Raw genomic sequence first — 14,643 nt, forward strand, 5'->3', positions numbered from 1 at the left:
GACAAATGTTTAAAAAAATATATTATAAACAACATAATATTAAAGTTTATACTAAGGAGCAGAGGCAAATTAAAATTCAATGGAATATCAAGACAACCCCAACTTCCCACTGTCCGCCTTCATCTCAGGGGCCTTTACCCCCAAGAGCCGCCTGCTCTCACCGAGGCGTCACAGTCGAGTCATCTCAAACAGCTAATGCTCCGGTACTGTTAGCTTAGCTGCTACAAACAGCGCTAGCTTTAACAACCAGAAACCTGCGCTTTGTCAACCCGTTTCTCGCTTTTTCCTCCACATTAAAACAAAGAGAGCAACAGATGAGGACAAGAAAGAGTTAAAATTTGGGGTAATTGAGTCATTTCAGCGACAAACAGCAAATAAAAACTTCTAAACAGTTCTGCCCAGCTCCGCTGCCGCACGTCTCTGCCGGTGTGTGCGCGTGCCGCGTGAGCGACAGAGTGAGAGAGGAGGACCCGAGAGAAGCGAGAGGCCACGCCCTCTCTTGGATTTACCAATCAGCACTAGCAGCTACTTTGAATGGGAGCCAGAGACCAGAGAGCGCTCTGTTTTTCTTGTTTGCATGGCGTCACGTTTGGGGGGGCAGTCCTGAAATTTGGGGGGGCATTGCCCCACCGTGCCCATGCCTAGATCCGGCCCTAGTATGAGCTTTCACCATCGTCATCCGAAGCCCCTGTATCCTCAGATGAGGAAACCTGCGGTTCAAACTGGTAGGGCTGTACACCCTCCGAACCCTGTGTCGTTAAAAATCCCGTGTTTGATGAAGGCTCATCACCTTCATCCAAAGAAATATCCGCTAAATCGTGGTCTACGTCGCTTCTCAAACCGTCCGCCATTGTTGTTTACACTCTGGGATCCCCAAAGTGACGTCACGCTCAGCCCCCGCCCATCACCACCTCTCGCCCAAATTTAAAGCTGTGCACGACCATAAAATGATCAATAAAATCGCGCTGGATCATTTTAAGTGAATATTTTTATCAGATTCGTTTTCCAAGTTCCATTGACTTTCTAAATTAAAAAAAAAAAAATTGCCACTGCACGAGGCCTTTAACTCAAAACAAATGCTACTTTTATGACTTAACTAAAAACATTACACTCCCTGCTTGATAGAAAACTATTATATCACAACTAATAATACAGATGTACATAACTTTTTTTTCAGTCACATGAAATAAGTTCAGCAATGTCCGAAACTGGTCTAAGGTAGGTCTTTGAAGTCCCTTCTTTTGCAGTGCGTCTTACTCTACCATCCTTGTTGTGAAAGGCTTTCACGATCACTCCCAACGGCCACTCATTCCTGTTGGTCTGGATATCACCAGAACCATGTTTCCTTCTTTGACATTTGGTTTATCCTGAGTCTAACATCTGCAACGTTGACACATAGACTCTCCTCCACCTTTTCCAAAAGGTGTCAGCAAGGTGTTGAACATGCTTCCACTGTTTTACAAACCGCTGACCTGATGAGAATTTTCCAGATGGCGCAGACACTGTGCTCATCTTCTGCGTCAGCAAAACAGCTGGGGTGAGTATCTCAGGACAGTCCGGATCGGTTGCGGGGCCTAGAGATCATGATTGCCATCACTTCGGCCATGAAAGTACTTAAAACCTCATGCGTCAGAAGAGTTGAGTCTATCTTCATTAACATTGCATCCAGGATGCCTCTGGCCACCCCAATTAGGCGTTCCCAGGATCCTCCCTTGTGGGATGCATGCGGTGGGTTAAACGTCCAAACACAGCCTTTCCTTTGCATGCTTCAATAAAACTTGTCCCTCTGTCCGAACACAAAAGTTTTGCGGGACCCCGGATGGCAAAAAAACTTTCTCAGAGCATTGATAAAACTGTCAGTTGACATGGTTTCAATCAGTTCAATATGTACAGCCCTGGTCGACATGCATGTGAAAAGCAGTGTCCACCGTTTACTTTGAGCACTGCCGCCTCGCATGTGACGTGTGACAACTGACCATGGCCCAAAAACATCTAAACTAACTGTCGTGAAAGGAGGACAGGTGTTACTCTTTCTGCAGGTAGGTCAGCCATTTTCTGAGTTTCCTTTTTCCACCGTAGCTTACGGCAGGTGACACATCTGTGAATGACTGAAGAAAAAAGACGCTTCCCACCTATGATCCAGTACCCACCACATCGGATGCTTCCTTCTGTGATATATGTCTTCCTTCATGAGCTACTTGCTCATGAGAGTGTCTTAGAAGCAGTGTAGCAATATGATGGGAAGCTGGAATGATCATAGGGTGTTTCTCTTTTTCTTTCAGATCAGCAGAAGATAAACGTAGAAGATAAGCTTCAAAAGGCTGTCAGAGTTGGTAGTTCGACTCCCTTTAAGGTTTCTGAACGAGTCTTGGAACGTTTCATGTTGAACAGCTTGAATAATGACGACTTCTGCTTTTTCCAGTTCTTCGACACTTAGCATTCCAGTGCAAGCTTTTCTTTCTGTGCAACCCATGGAGGTTTTCTTGAAGGATGATGTGAAATATACGAGTCTGGCAATGGCTCAACAAAGTGTTGTCCAGTTAGAGAACTTTTCAAAGCGTTTAGATCCCAGCTGTGATTTTGATGTTGCAGTCAGAAGTGTAGTGACTGGCTTTGTGGATATTCTGATCCTAGTGACATGGTTTGCCACATACATGTAGAATCTTCTTGAGGTATTGTGTATATATCCTAACACAATCCTACTGTCAGTGAAAAGTCGGATGCAGTCAACCTCTATATCCAGCTGGTCTCTGATCAGTCCAAAAGGTCATATAAGCTGTTGACTGTCGATAGCACTCCTCTTCTTGTGAAAGGTTTCATTTCTTCAGAAACAAGGTAGGTAAAACTATCGGTTTGTAGGTCCCAACCAATGTTCCCTTTAATTTTATGTGCGTCTGAGCAAACACAGAAACTCACTGAGCGCTCCTTCGTCTATATTTCAACTGTCTGTCAATCTCGGAATTACATTTAAAGTGACACAGAATGCATGTCTTATATGATAATTTTATTTAAAGTTTAGAATAAATTTTATGTTGTGTGCAGCAGTGTTAATTTTGACAGAGGATTTTAATTTAGTTTTAGTCATAGTCTTTTGACTAAAATAGAGTTTAGTTTTAGTCGCAATTTAGTCATGTTGATTCTATTAATTTTAGTCAAATTTTAGTCAACTTAATTACAGTAGATAATTAGTCGACTAAATTACAGTAGATATTTAGTCGACTAAATTACGGAAGTTATTTAGTCGACAAAAATATAGAATAAAGATAAAGCATTTTAATTAAATTTACTAAGTATAATCATATTAATAACACGCAAAGATTTTACCAATTCATAAAAAAACATTTTACTTCACTTTGCTTTCCAAACTTGTCATTTCTGCGAATTCAGCTTCAACAACTTAAAACACATTAAAAGAAAAAAAAGAAAAAGAAAAAATATATATATTTATATACTATACATTTAATAATTATAATTCCATCCCATTTCCAATACGAAAGTGTCTATTCACACGTAATTTTCAAAAAAATCTGCAGCCACTGCTAGACTTTTTTCTTAGTCACACTTACCCAGAGTAAAGGGTTGGTTAGGATTACAGTTATGGTTATGGTTAAACAAGCAAATGTTTCCTGAGTGCTGCTGTCTCTGCAGCTCACGGCTCCACCAGGGGATGGTCAAATGTGGAGAACACATTTCACACATTTCAGAGTGTGACAGTTAATGGGACTTTAACTTAAAAGTTTAATTTTAAATACATGCGGCCAACAAAAAAAAAATCCAGCCTTGCACAAACTTAAAATGCGTGCCGGTAATGCAGCAACGGAATCCTGGCTGCACGTATTACATGAGGACAAAACATGAATTTCCATCACACTCTGTGTGCTGGTCACTTGTAAATATGTGTAACACCAGTCTTATTATAAATGTCCGAACATAAAAAAGAAAAAAAAAACTTGTATTGAGGAGGTAGTCAAGTGTAAAAAGGCATAAAAAAAAAACATTCATTGGGGAGTAAGCTGTGGCGTGGGAGCAGTGCGCAATTGCGCACGTGCGCAGCTTAGAGAGAACAGTGGTCCCAACACAACCCTGGGCTTCTCTGAATGAGGAGGAGATCCACCCCAAGGTCTAAATCCTTGAGATCTTTCACATGGTCTTCAATTTTAACGTTTCCATGACCTCAATGCTGTTTGATGCCACTTTATGCAAATGCAGGTTGGATTCTGCTAACATGTTCTTAGTTCTGACGAGAAGGTCAATAGCTTCTTCTGGTGTGGCTACTGATATGTGCCCATCATCAACGTAAAACTGTCGTTTAACAGAATGTCTTGCCTCTGCATCATGTTCTCGCTCCCCTTCTTGAGCCGCTCGCCTCATACAGTAAGTAGCCACTGCAGGGCTATTTGCCAAAAACATGAACCTTTATTCTGAACTCTTTGATTTTCTTGGTAATGTCATTGTCTTGAAACCAAAGGTAGAGAAGAAAGTCCCTGTGTTCCTCACTTACGACGAAGAAATAAAACATCTGCTGCACATCTGCTGTCAGAGCTATGCGTTCTTTACGGACTCAAAGGAGGACACCTATCAGGGAGTTGTTTATGTCCGGTCCACTACGGAGCACTTGGTTAAGGGATGTACTGCCACACTCAGCACTAGAGTCAAATACAACCCGTATTTGGTCTGGTTTCTGTGGGTGGTATACACCAAAGGTTGGTAAATACCAGCATTCTTTTTCTCCTGGCAGAGGCGGAGCAGGCTCACCTATTTACCATTTTCTGCATGAACTCCGTGTAATGCTTTTTCACGTCTGGTTTCTTTTCTAGAGTCCTTTTCAATGACCAGAGGCGTTTTAGAGCTGGATCTCTGTTTGATGGAAGCTTTCTTCTTAAAGAACAAAAGGGTAGAGGCACTACCCAGCTGTTGTGTTTTTTTCTAAGGTTACTGTCCATAATTTTGAGGAACGCTCGGTTGTCTATTTCCTCATCGTTCTTTGATCTACTGAACACGAAGTGGCCAAGCTTGTCTAGATTGTGGTCTACTTCTGACATGACCACACCACCTGTTGCTGGTGTAAGGTGCTGTTGAGCTACAACTCCATAATTTTCCTTTACGTGAATAACATTTGGACATGGTTCAAAGTAGGTTCCTCGCCCATTATCCATGGCGTGAGTCTTGTACACACTGATATTTGATACGTGGTCTTTCCCTAAACACACCTCTCCTACAATAACCCAGCCCAAATCCAGACGTTATGCATATGGAGCATTGGTCCGTGGATTTGCTCACGTACCTTGTGTAGCCTGAGGATCTCTTCTAAGAAGCAAAAGGATTGGAGCATTTTGGTCAACAGGAAAGATTTTGTCTGTGACTGAGTAGAGATTAGGATGGTGATGCGCTATTTTAGGAGAAGGAATTTCTGTCCCATCATCCGGTACCGCATCGTACTCAATCAAAGATAGCAGCGAAATGTTCGTTTTTCCATCCATGGACTCAATAAAGAAGTTGGTAGCTTTTCTTCCAGCAGTTTGAACCTTTCCAGCACAAGTCTTGAAGGTGTACAAGGTAGGTTGTATTTCTATTTGGAACAGGTCGGAAAAATTGTTTTTGCCAGCGACCTGTTACTCTGTTCATCTACCACTGCATACATCTTGATGGCCTTTTCTTTCTGTCCAGCAGGATAAACTTTTACTAAACTTTTATTAGAACAGGATCGTGGTGTGTCCATTTGGCCACAAACTTCTGTGCACTTAGACACAACTGTGGTAGAGTCTTTGTTTTGCTCTTCACTGTTGTTTTCTGTTGTTGTGGTCGCTGGGACGGGAGCAGGACCTGGATGCAGAGCCGATATCTGTCTTGTGCTGTTGCACTCACTACACTTAACTTTGCGATGTGTTGAACAGACCTTCAACACTTGTAGAATATTTGATGCTCTTTGAAATAAGCTTGATGTTCTGCCAATGGGTTTTCTCTGAAAAGTTAACATTTTTGAGTGTGTGGCTTTTACTGACCATCCGGTTCTTCCATTCTCACGTAATCCATCTCAGTTTGAGGTGAACCTGTAACAATGTCCATTTTGTGGGCCGACACTGTAGTTTTGCGGTATGATGCAAACTTCTCAGCTCGAGGAGGAATGCGACTGCTGGCACCCGAAAAAGAAAAGCTTGGACCATTTTTAATCTTCGCTTGATGCTGGATGAATACAAAGAAAGATGGAAAGGTGACACCATGTTTCTTTATGCTGAATTCCTACTGTTGCCCATTTTCCTGTAAGTTAAGTGGAAGTTTTTCTATGATTTGCTTAACTCTCCGTGCTGTGTCCCAGTACGCCAGTCCAGGTAGCGAGCCATCTTGTTTGGCACACTCCAGCTCTAATAGGATGTCACTGAGTTCTTGGAGTTTAACACCATCTTTGTTAGTCAACCTGGAAAATTCTTCCACTTTTTTAAAAAGTGCATCTTCAATGACCTCAGGTGATCCGTAGAATTCTTCAAGACGTTGCTCAGCCATATGCAGAAGCAGAAGGATCAAGAATGTGTACAGCACAGTCTTTTCTCTTGTTCTGATGACTTGGGACCCAACCCTTAGCTAGCAAATTCATTTCTTCTCTAGCAGTCAAATTTAAATCTCTAGTTGCACTAATAAATGAGGCTTTCCACGCCCAGTAATTTTCGGGTTTTTCATCATATTGGAAAAGTCCGGTACTCACCAACTCCTTAGGAATGAGGTACCTGGCAAAGTCTTGTGCTCCACTGGGTTCAGGTGTGTAGAAATGTGCGTGTTCCGAAGTGTGTCTTGGTGTATTTTGTAGCTTTGGGTTGGTTGAAAATGTATTTCCTGCTGCTTTGTCTTTCATTCTTTTGTCCGACTGTGGTGAGTTCTGCTCTGCTTTGGTTGTAAATTGACAACGCATTTTTTTCTCATTCTCTTGGATGTCTTTATCTTCTCTTTTTGCAGGTAAGTGGTGTGAAGAACTTTTGCTGGAGAGTAATCCGCAGTTATTGAACATATTCACTTGTACGCTGGGATCGGCAAAGAACGTCAGCTTCAATATGGTGCTCCTGCTTGAACTCCCCGCTTTGGATTGCTGCTTCTTCATTAGTTGATGCTTCAGCTTCGCCTGCAGCTACTGCTTTTTGACACTGCAAAACGTGGAGGCTAGCATCCAATTCAGTTCTTCTTCTCTGCGTAAACTAGCTGAGCTCGGGCTGCCTGTGCTTTGGCATGAGCTCTGGTGGCTGCGGAACTAGCTGAAGACTGATGAGACGACCTTGTAAATCTCAATGACCGTGACCTTGCATCGAATGAATGTGAAGGTTGCTGCGACAGTGGTTGCTCGTCTGAAACTTTTATTTGCTCTTTTTCAGCAGCTTCATTTTGTCGCTCATTAGCAGATTCTCTGCAATAGCTCCTTCCTGTTTGCTGAACTTTGGTCTGCTTGCTTGAGCGCTGTGTAATCCGTCTTTTTACTGTGCTGTCCTCACGGCACGTGACTTCATGCTGCTAGACAGCCAGCAAACAAATCCAAGTACCCCGCAATAGGGGAGCAACGGATCATAACACTCATTCAGATCATGTCACCGTTTTAGATCAGTAAAAAAAAAAAAAACAGCAAAAAACAAGAAGATAAAATATTTTTTTGGAAACACTTCAGATCATATATTCAATAAGCATATAAAGTATTTTACACACAATATTTATACATGCAACATCAAAACATTTGCTCATTGAGGCTTACTTATTAAAAAACATCTTTAAACTTTGAAGACAAACAAAACGTTAAAACGTGTAGTTTCTTATTGTCATGGAGCAACCTGCTACTACCGTCTCCAGTCACCAGAGGGAGCGCTCACCAGAGTTCTGAGCTCACCACCTGCCACCACCTGGACTCATCAGCTCAGCTGTTCCCCATCACCTCATCACCTCCTTAGCTTATAGTCTGGCTCCACACTTCACTCTCTGCGAAGATTTGTTTGTGCCACCCTGCCTGCATCTCTGAGCGTTTACTCCTGGACCTGACCTTCTGCCTCCGACCCTGCTACTCTGATTGCCTGCCGCCCGCCCCTGACCTTCACCTGGACTCTGACTCCTCTTCTCGCTCGTCTCGGATGATCCCATGCCCGTGTATGACCTCTGCCTGTCTGACCCTGCTTACTCTGTGAACTGTTAATAAACCTGCTGCACGTGGAACCAGCTGTCTGCCTGTCTGTGACACTTATTACATTTAAATGTCTTGAGACCAAATCTACAATAGTTTGAAAGCTTGGGTTTCAAAAAGGAACGTTTATTGTATGGAGGGAGGAGATGTGGTGCATTTGAAGGTTAGGGTTACCATAACAACAGCATCAGCAGAACCGGATGTTTTCATGTGTTGCTGCATGTCGTGTTTCCCCTTGCTGTCTGTGTGCGTGGCAAACTTTTCAATAAGAGGTTCACCAGCAAGAAGGCGGGTGGCTCCATGATTCGGTATACGCAACACAACACACACAACACATAACATTAAAAAAGAATCTCATATACTTGAATGAAAACTAATAATGATATCAGCTAGTCATTATCAAATTCATGCTAAAACAAAGTCCTTGTTCATTTTTAAGAATTTTAAATGAGTACAGGAATTCAATTTGGTTAAAAATGTTCAATAGCTCTAGAGATATTAAAGCTAAAGTCACTAAATGTTACAAAGGCTCAGCCCATTGTGATGATGTCACAGGATGCGACATCGCGTTTTCTTCTTTGGTGGTTTTGTGTGCGTTCATCCTGTGAGTTTCGTTTTACCACGTGCCGGAGACAGCAGAGAAAGAACAGTTAGAGTCCTGTCCAGTTTAGTTTCTGTGCACCCCAGTTGCTGTATTTCAAGTATTTAAGTAATTGACCAAACATAAGTTTTTGTTTCCTTTATTTTCCTTCCCTGTTTAAGTTTGAGAGAATGTGTTTCACAAGCTAGCAATGTTGACTTTCTAGCAGGTCTTGTAGCTTGTTAGCAGCGCCTATGTTGCTAAATAAATCCTTAATGTTCCTTTGAGTTTAAGAAATAATTGTATGACCTGATTTTAGATTTTATGGCACTTAATAATGCACCGTGGGAGTTACGTGCATTTCTCCTCTTTCCCTGCAGTAATTTTCTGTTTTATTGAGAAATTATATTTAAGTTGGGTTTAAAGCAGATAATTTATTTCATTTGTTATGAGGACGCTAGGCTTATGATGACAGTCATTTTCCCTTGTTTGTTTTTATACTTTATTTAATTTATATTAAGTATTTTTTATGCCCTTTATGTTATTGTAAGAGACATCCTTTGTCATTTAGAGACTTTGCAATACAGATTCAGCACTGGAATAAATTCGTAATACCTGCCAAGCGGAGCCTCATCTTTTCCTACCTTCCTGTGCTCTGACCTGCACACCATCTTGTTACTTTTATACCCAAAACCCGAATCAGTCTTACGCCGGAGTCACACAGGACGCGATAGCGCCGCGGAGCGGTGAGCGTGTTTTGATTGTATGCATATTTTCATCTCTACTGTCTGTTTAGACACAAAAACTTGATAACATTTGTCAATCGCTGCGTTTTATTGTGAAAAATTGGTTCTATTTTGAAAATAAACCGGATTTTCTCATGTATTTCGACGCAACTTCCTGCCAGTATTGACGCGGAGCGCTCGCGTCGCGCGGAAGAAATAGGCCAGACGCCGAAACGTTGCGCTGCACCGCGCGGACCCTCCGCGCCGCTGTGCGTCGCTCCGCGCTTGGTGTGACCGACGCCATAGGTTAACATGGGCGCCGAATGGAAGCGCACGCCGTTCGCGTCCTGTGTGACTCCGGCGTTACAGTCCACCAAGTCCACCATTTACTCCACAACACTAAACTTTCTCACATGACTAATTATCATTTACATAACAAGAAAATAGCATTTTTTCCTAGTTTATATTTGCTCTATTTTTACTTGTTTATTAAAACTACTTCACAGAAGTGTTCCATTTACGTTTTTAATGATAAAAGAAGGTTAATTAAATATAAATAAGGGACAACACAAATCTGTTTGTTCAGTTTGTTCATTTTTTAAATGTGTTACAAAAGTATTTGACTCTGAATCGTATCGGGCCCAAAAAAACTTGATCGGGACATCCAGAGTCTTAAAAGACAGGAGGACAGTGAGTTCAGGTTCCCTGGCAAACATGAAAGATTTATTGATTGCAGACTTAGAGAAAAACGAGATGTTTTATCAGAGTTGTTGGTTTGTTAAAGCGTAATGGACCCATATGGACCCTACAACCCTACCCTCACAACAACTGAACTTTTTGGGCCAAGTCAACACTTATAACACACCAGTGGCGACTATTCCAGAGAAAAGTGCAAAAACAAAACCAGAGAAATACAGAACCGAACTTCTGTCAGAGTACTTCAGATTCTACTTCATCATGTCTGAGTTACAAAAGCAGAAGAAACGTTTGCAGAACAGCGAGTTGCAGCATGAGGAAGTGCGTCTGTCGCAAGCGCGTTCCTCTTTCTTAAAACCCTTCCACTCTCTCTGGGGTCCAGATGACTCCAACCACATATTGTTGTGTGATTCCTTTCATGACAAATGTGGACAAAGGTGGACAGGATTTTATGTCTGCCATGGACATTAGTGAAACTCAAAAATCCATGATAAAAAAAGTTCAGCGCACTGTCTTGTGGGGTCCAGATGACCCCACTTTTAATGTAAACAAGACAAGGAGAGTGGAAGGGTTAAAAAGGTCCGGGAAAGAGCCTATATTCATATCTTGAGCAAACTCCGGAAGTGGATCGATGTCGATAAATACCTATCATTAAAGAGCAGTAATTAAGTAAGCAGGAAAGCGGCTCAACTAAAGTCAAGAGTCACCATCCAAACGTCCAACTTTTTATGATTATTCTCCCTTGACCACAGTGCACGGTTCCGCACTAATCTGCGAACCCGTCTGAGGAACCGATGAGGAAAAACGTCGTGATTACCTCCTCCAGGGCAGTCACCGTGCTCCTGCATTCCGGCATTCGGGTGGTGAAGCTGGAGGTGGTCGGAGCTTTGAAGTCCTCATTGGTCTCTGTCACAAAGTCGGAGACGCTGATCAGGTCCGGCATCGCGAACTTGAGCCGAACCCAGTAGAATCTGCGCGTTGCGGGATCTCTGGGGAGCTGACAGGAAGCAGCCTGGAGCTCAGGTGAGGCGCGTCACACTCGTGCGTCCTGCCGCAGCCTCACCTGGGCACGCGCAGACGTAGAGGCGGGGAAAGAGGAACCTCCGTCGTGGTCTACGACGCTGAAGTTGGCTTCCGATTCACAGCTTGAGTTTCGCGAGAGCGTTCCACTGTATTTTTCGAACTCAGACCACCTAAAAACAGGTCCTGTTCGAAAACTACTGTATCTAGACAGTTCAAACCAGGATTAAATTATGCTGTAGATAGTAAAGATTACATCAACCACAGTTTCTGATTTGTGAAAGCTTTAACTGATTTGTGAAAATGTGAAATAGGATGTTTATTATCGCATTTTTTCCCCTTGATCACCTAAGAACAGGTCCTGTTCAAAAACTGCTGCACCTAGACAGTTCAAACGAGGATTAAATTATGCTTTAGATAGTAAATAATAAATAAAGTATATTCTCTGATTTGTGAAAGCTTTACTGATTTGTGAAAATACAAAATTGGATGATTTTATCGCATTTTTTGTAATCTGACCATATAAAAACAGGTCCTGTTCAAAAAGTACAGCACCTACACAGCTCAAGCATGGATTAAATTATGCTTTGAATAATAGCAATTATCTAATACATAGTCTATGATTTGTGAAAGCTTTTATTGATTTGTGAAAATGTGAAATATAATGATTTTTATCGTATTTTTTATACTCTGACCACCAGTGGCGGTTCTACACTGAATTACTCCCCGGGTGAGACCCTCCCCAGCCGCCCCCGCCCCCCTCCTGAACTGAATTTTGTTTGTCCGTTGCCATGTTTTCCTAAAATAACAATTGAAAACAACATACAACAGACATTTAACACAATGCTGTGCAGCATAATAACAGTTATCAGTACGTACTATAATACAAATATACATTATAAATAAAACTATATAAGAAAATATTATGGTTAAAAAAACATCCACGATTTGAACATTTAAATTACCATATTAATCTGTACTCCAGAGAAGAAAAATCAGTCATGTTGCTCTTCAATCCAATGTTAAAAACATGTTTAGTTATGACATCCAAAGTCTACCAGCCATATTAGATTTATACAAGCCAAACATTTGTCTAATAAAGAAGTTGTATGTTTATCAAAACCGTTATTCCCTTAAATTTGAACTTTTCTCTGAACCTTTAGATGAACACACTCCTTAAGCATCAACTTTTCATCAAAGCCCTAAGGTTTATTTCTAGTCATTTTTTAATGTCTTTAACATTTTTTTAAGGAATTGACTTTGTTCAAATCACAAATGTTTTTTTCAATCATAGAAGAGTAAAGATTAAAATTAGTTAAGAACAGTAATATAATTATTTTAAAGATTTTTTTAATGTTATGCATATAAAAACATGCTTAATATGTGAAACATTTTTGCATAATTGTGTGTAATACTGATCAGTGTTGTTGTGAGTCACAATTAAATGGAGCACCGAATGAGTGTGTGTTTGTGTTGCTGAGGTCAGTGTGAGCAAATACTAGAAATTCCCAGCACACCTGAATGCAGCAATAGCGAGTTCTTAATGCAAGTGCATACGTGCGGAAATTCCACGCAGCCCCTGAACACACCTCGTGCCGCGGTGAATGTGACAATTAAATCCATTAAATCAGCGCAGTAAAGTCAGGAATAAATGTTTTAAATCAACTCTGGGATGGATGTTTGTGGTGACCAGCAGTGGAGGAGAAGCAGACTCCATCATGTTGTGTTTGAGCCTCAGAGATGAAGAACAGAGACTCACCTGTCAAAGTCAAAGAGCTTTTCTGACCGCCAAATAAAGTTTAACCAACGTTTGGCGGTTGTTAATTTAAAGGTCCGCCTATATTGAAACATGGGTTATAGAATGTCATGTTATGACTGACTTAAAAATAAAGCATTCTACAAAGTAGACCCCGCCCTCCTTCCTCATCCGTCCTCTTCGTTTAGGAGAGACCCGCAGCTGAACTGCCCCTCCGCCCCTCCCTCTCTCTAAACACCTGTCCGTTTCCTGCTCAGCGGACAGGGGCGCCTGCACCAGCAGAGGGCGCTAATTCGCTGATTTCAGGCTGTTCAACACATAACAGGTAGTAGACGATCATAGCTGCGCAGATTATTTTTTCCTCCCAGCGGTGAGATGCCGCCCCCTTTGAATCGGCTCCCCGGGCAGATGCCCGTATTGCCCGTGCCTAAAACCGCCACTGCTGACCACATAAGAACAGGCCCTGTTCAAAAACTACAGGACTTAGACAGCTCAAACCTGGATTAAATTATGCTTTGAATGATAAAGATTATGTCAAACATAGTCTCTGATTTGTGAAAGCGTTTACTGCTAAGATAGCTTCCGTGTTGGAGGAGAACCTCAGCAGGTCATCAAAGATGGTTCCCAGGTATTTGTACTCGCTGACAAATTCTACTAGCTCTCCATGAAGGATGGTGGGGGCTGACTCAGCCAAGTGTTTCTGTCTCGGGGCAACCCAGTCTCCTACAAAAATGTTCAGTACCCACGTTTGTCCACTGGGAAAAACGTAGCAGTTTCACAAAAAACGGGTCGAAATTGTGGAATTTCTACGTCTCGTTTTCTCATTCATTTCTACGGGGGCTGCTCCTGATCACGTGACTGATCACGTGACTTTTGAGTTTCTGCCTGTCGCTAGCAAAAGCACGGTGGGATATTCACTTTTTTTCGGTGGAAAATCCCTCAGAATAAAATATTTTGTGGACTAATCTTTATTTTGACAATATTTCTAGCGAGAAATGCACCCGTTACTATCAGGATATATATTTATTTTGGACATACAGTTCGTAGTTAGTCTATTTTGCAGGACTTCTCCCCAAAAGGGACTCCAAAATCGCGAAATATCAACGTTTCCAGTGCACGGAACGATCCCGGAACCGGACGATCAGCAGGATTTGGGGACCCGACCCGCGTCAGTGCCGCGTCAAGGTTTGGGTTCAGGTAGGTTCGGACAAACCACCCGGACCCTTTTTTAATTGGGCCCCGAATGACTTCCGTAAAGCTAGAATGTGATCACACAGTCTGACTACTTCCGGTCGAGGACGGTCAAAAGTTTAAAAGTTTCCAGAAACGAAGATTCTCAACCATAAAAATAATGTTCCTTTATTTTCTCCCTCATAAACAAACAAAAATGTCGGTTAGTTTAAGTGACAATAACAATGATGTTTTTAGACTAAATGAAGAAAAAAAAAATGTTTTTTTAATTTCTTTTTTATATTATGATCTATAATTATTAGTCTATTATTATTATTAATAATATTATTAATTTGGATTTCTCACATTTTTAATAATAATGAATGAAAAAGTTGCTGGTTATATGTTATATGTTGCTGGCCTGAAGCCGCTGAGGGGGAGGGCGCGTCGGAAGCCTGAAGCCGCTGAGGGGAAGGGCGCGCCGGAAGCCTGAAGCCGCTGAAGGGGAGGGCGGGCCGGAAGCCTGAAGCCGCTTAGGGGAGGGGCG

The 14,643-nt window shown here is 41.9% G+C and overlaps 1 protein-coding gene across 1 annotated transcript in view; it reads right to left on the reverse strand.

The window, feature by feature from the left end:
* Positions 1–11,286, reverse strand: part of asap2b (ArfGAP with SH3 domain, ankyrin repeat and PH domain 2b) — a gene marked incomplete in the record, with an annotated part of 115,929 nt that extends 104,643 nt beyond the window's left edge. Inside the window, 1 exon segment of the mRNA XM_024260961.2 lies at positions 10,968–11,286. Coding sequence (XP_024116729.1) covers positions 10,968–11,093 — 126 coding nt within the window.
* Positions 11,287–14,643: the final 3,357 nt, after the last annotated feature.

This window comes from Oryzias melastigma, unplaced genomic scaffold (assembly GCF_002922805.2).
Source record: "Oryzias melastigma strain HK-1 unplaced genomic scaffold, ASM292280v2 sc00160, whole genome shotgun sequence".
In the NCBI taxonomy this organism is placed as follows: domain Eukaryota; kingdom Metazoa; phylum Chordata; class Actinopteri; order Beloniformes; family Adrianichthyidae; genus Oryzias; species Oryzias melastigma.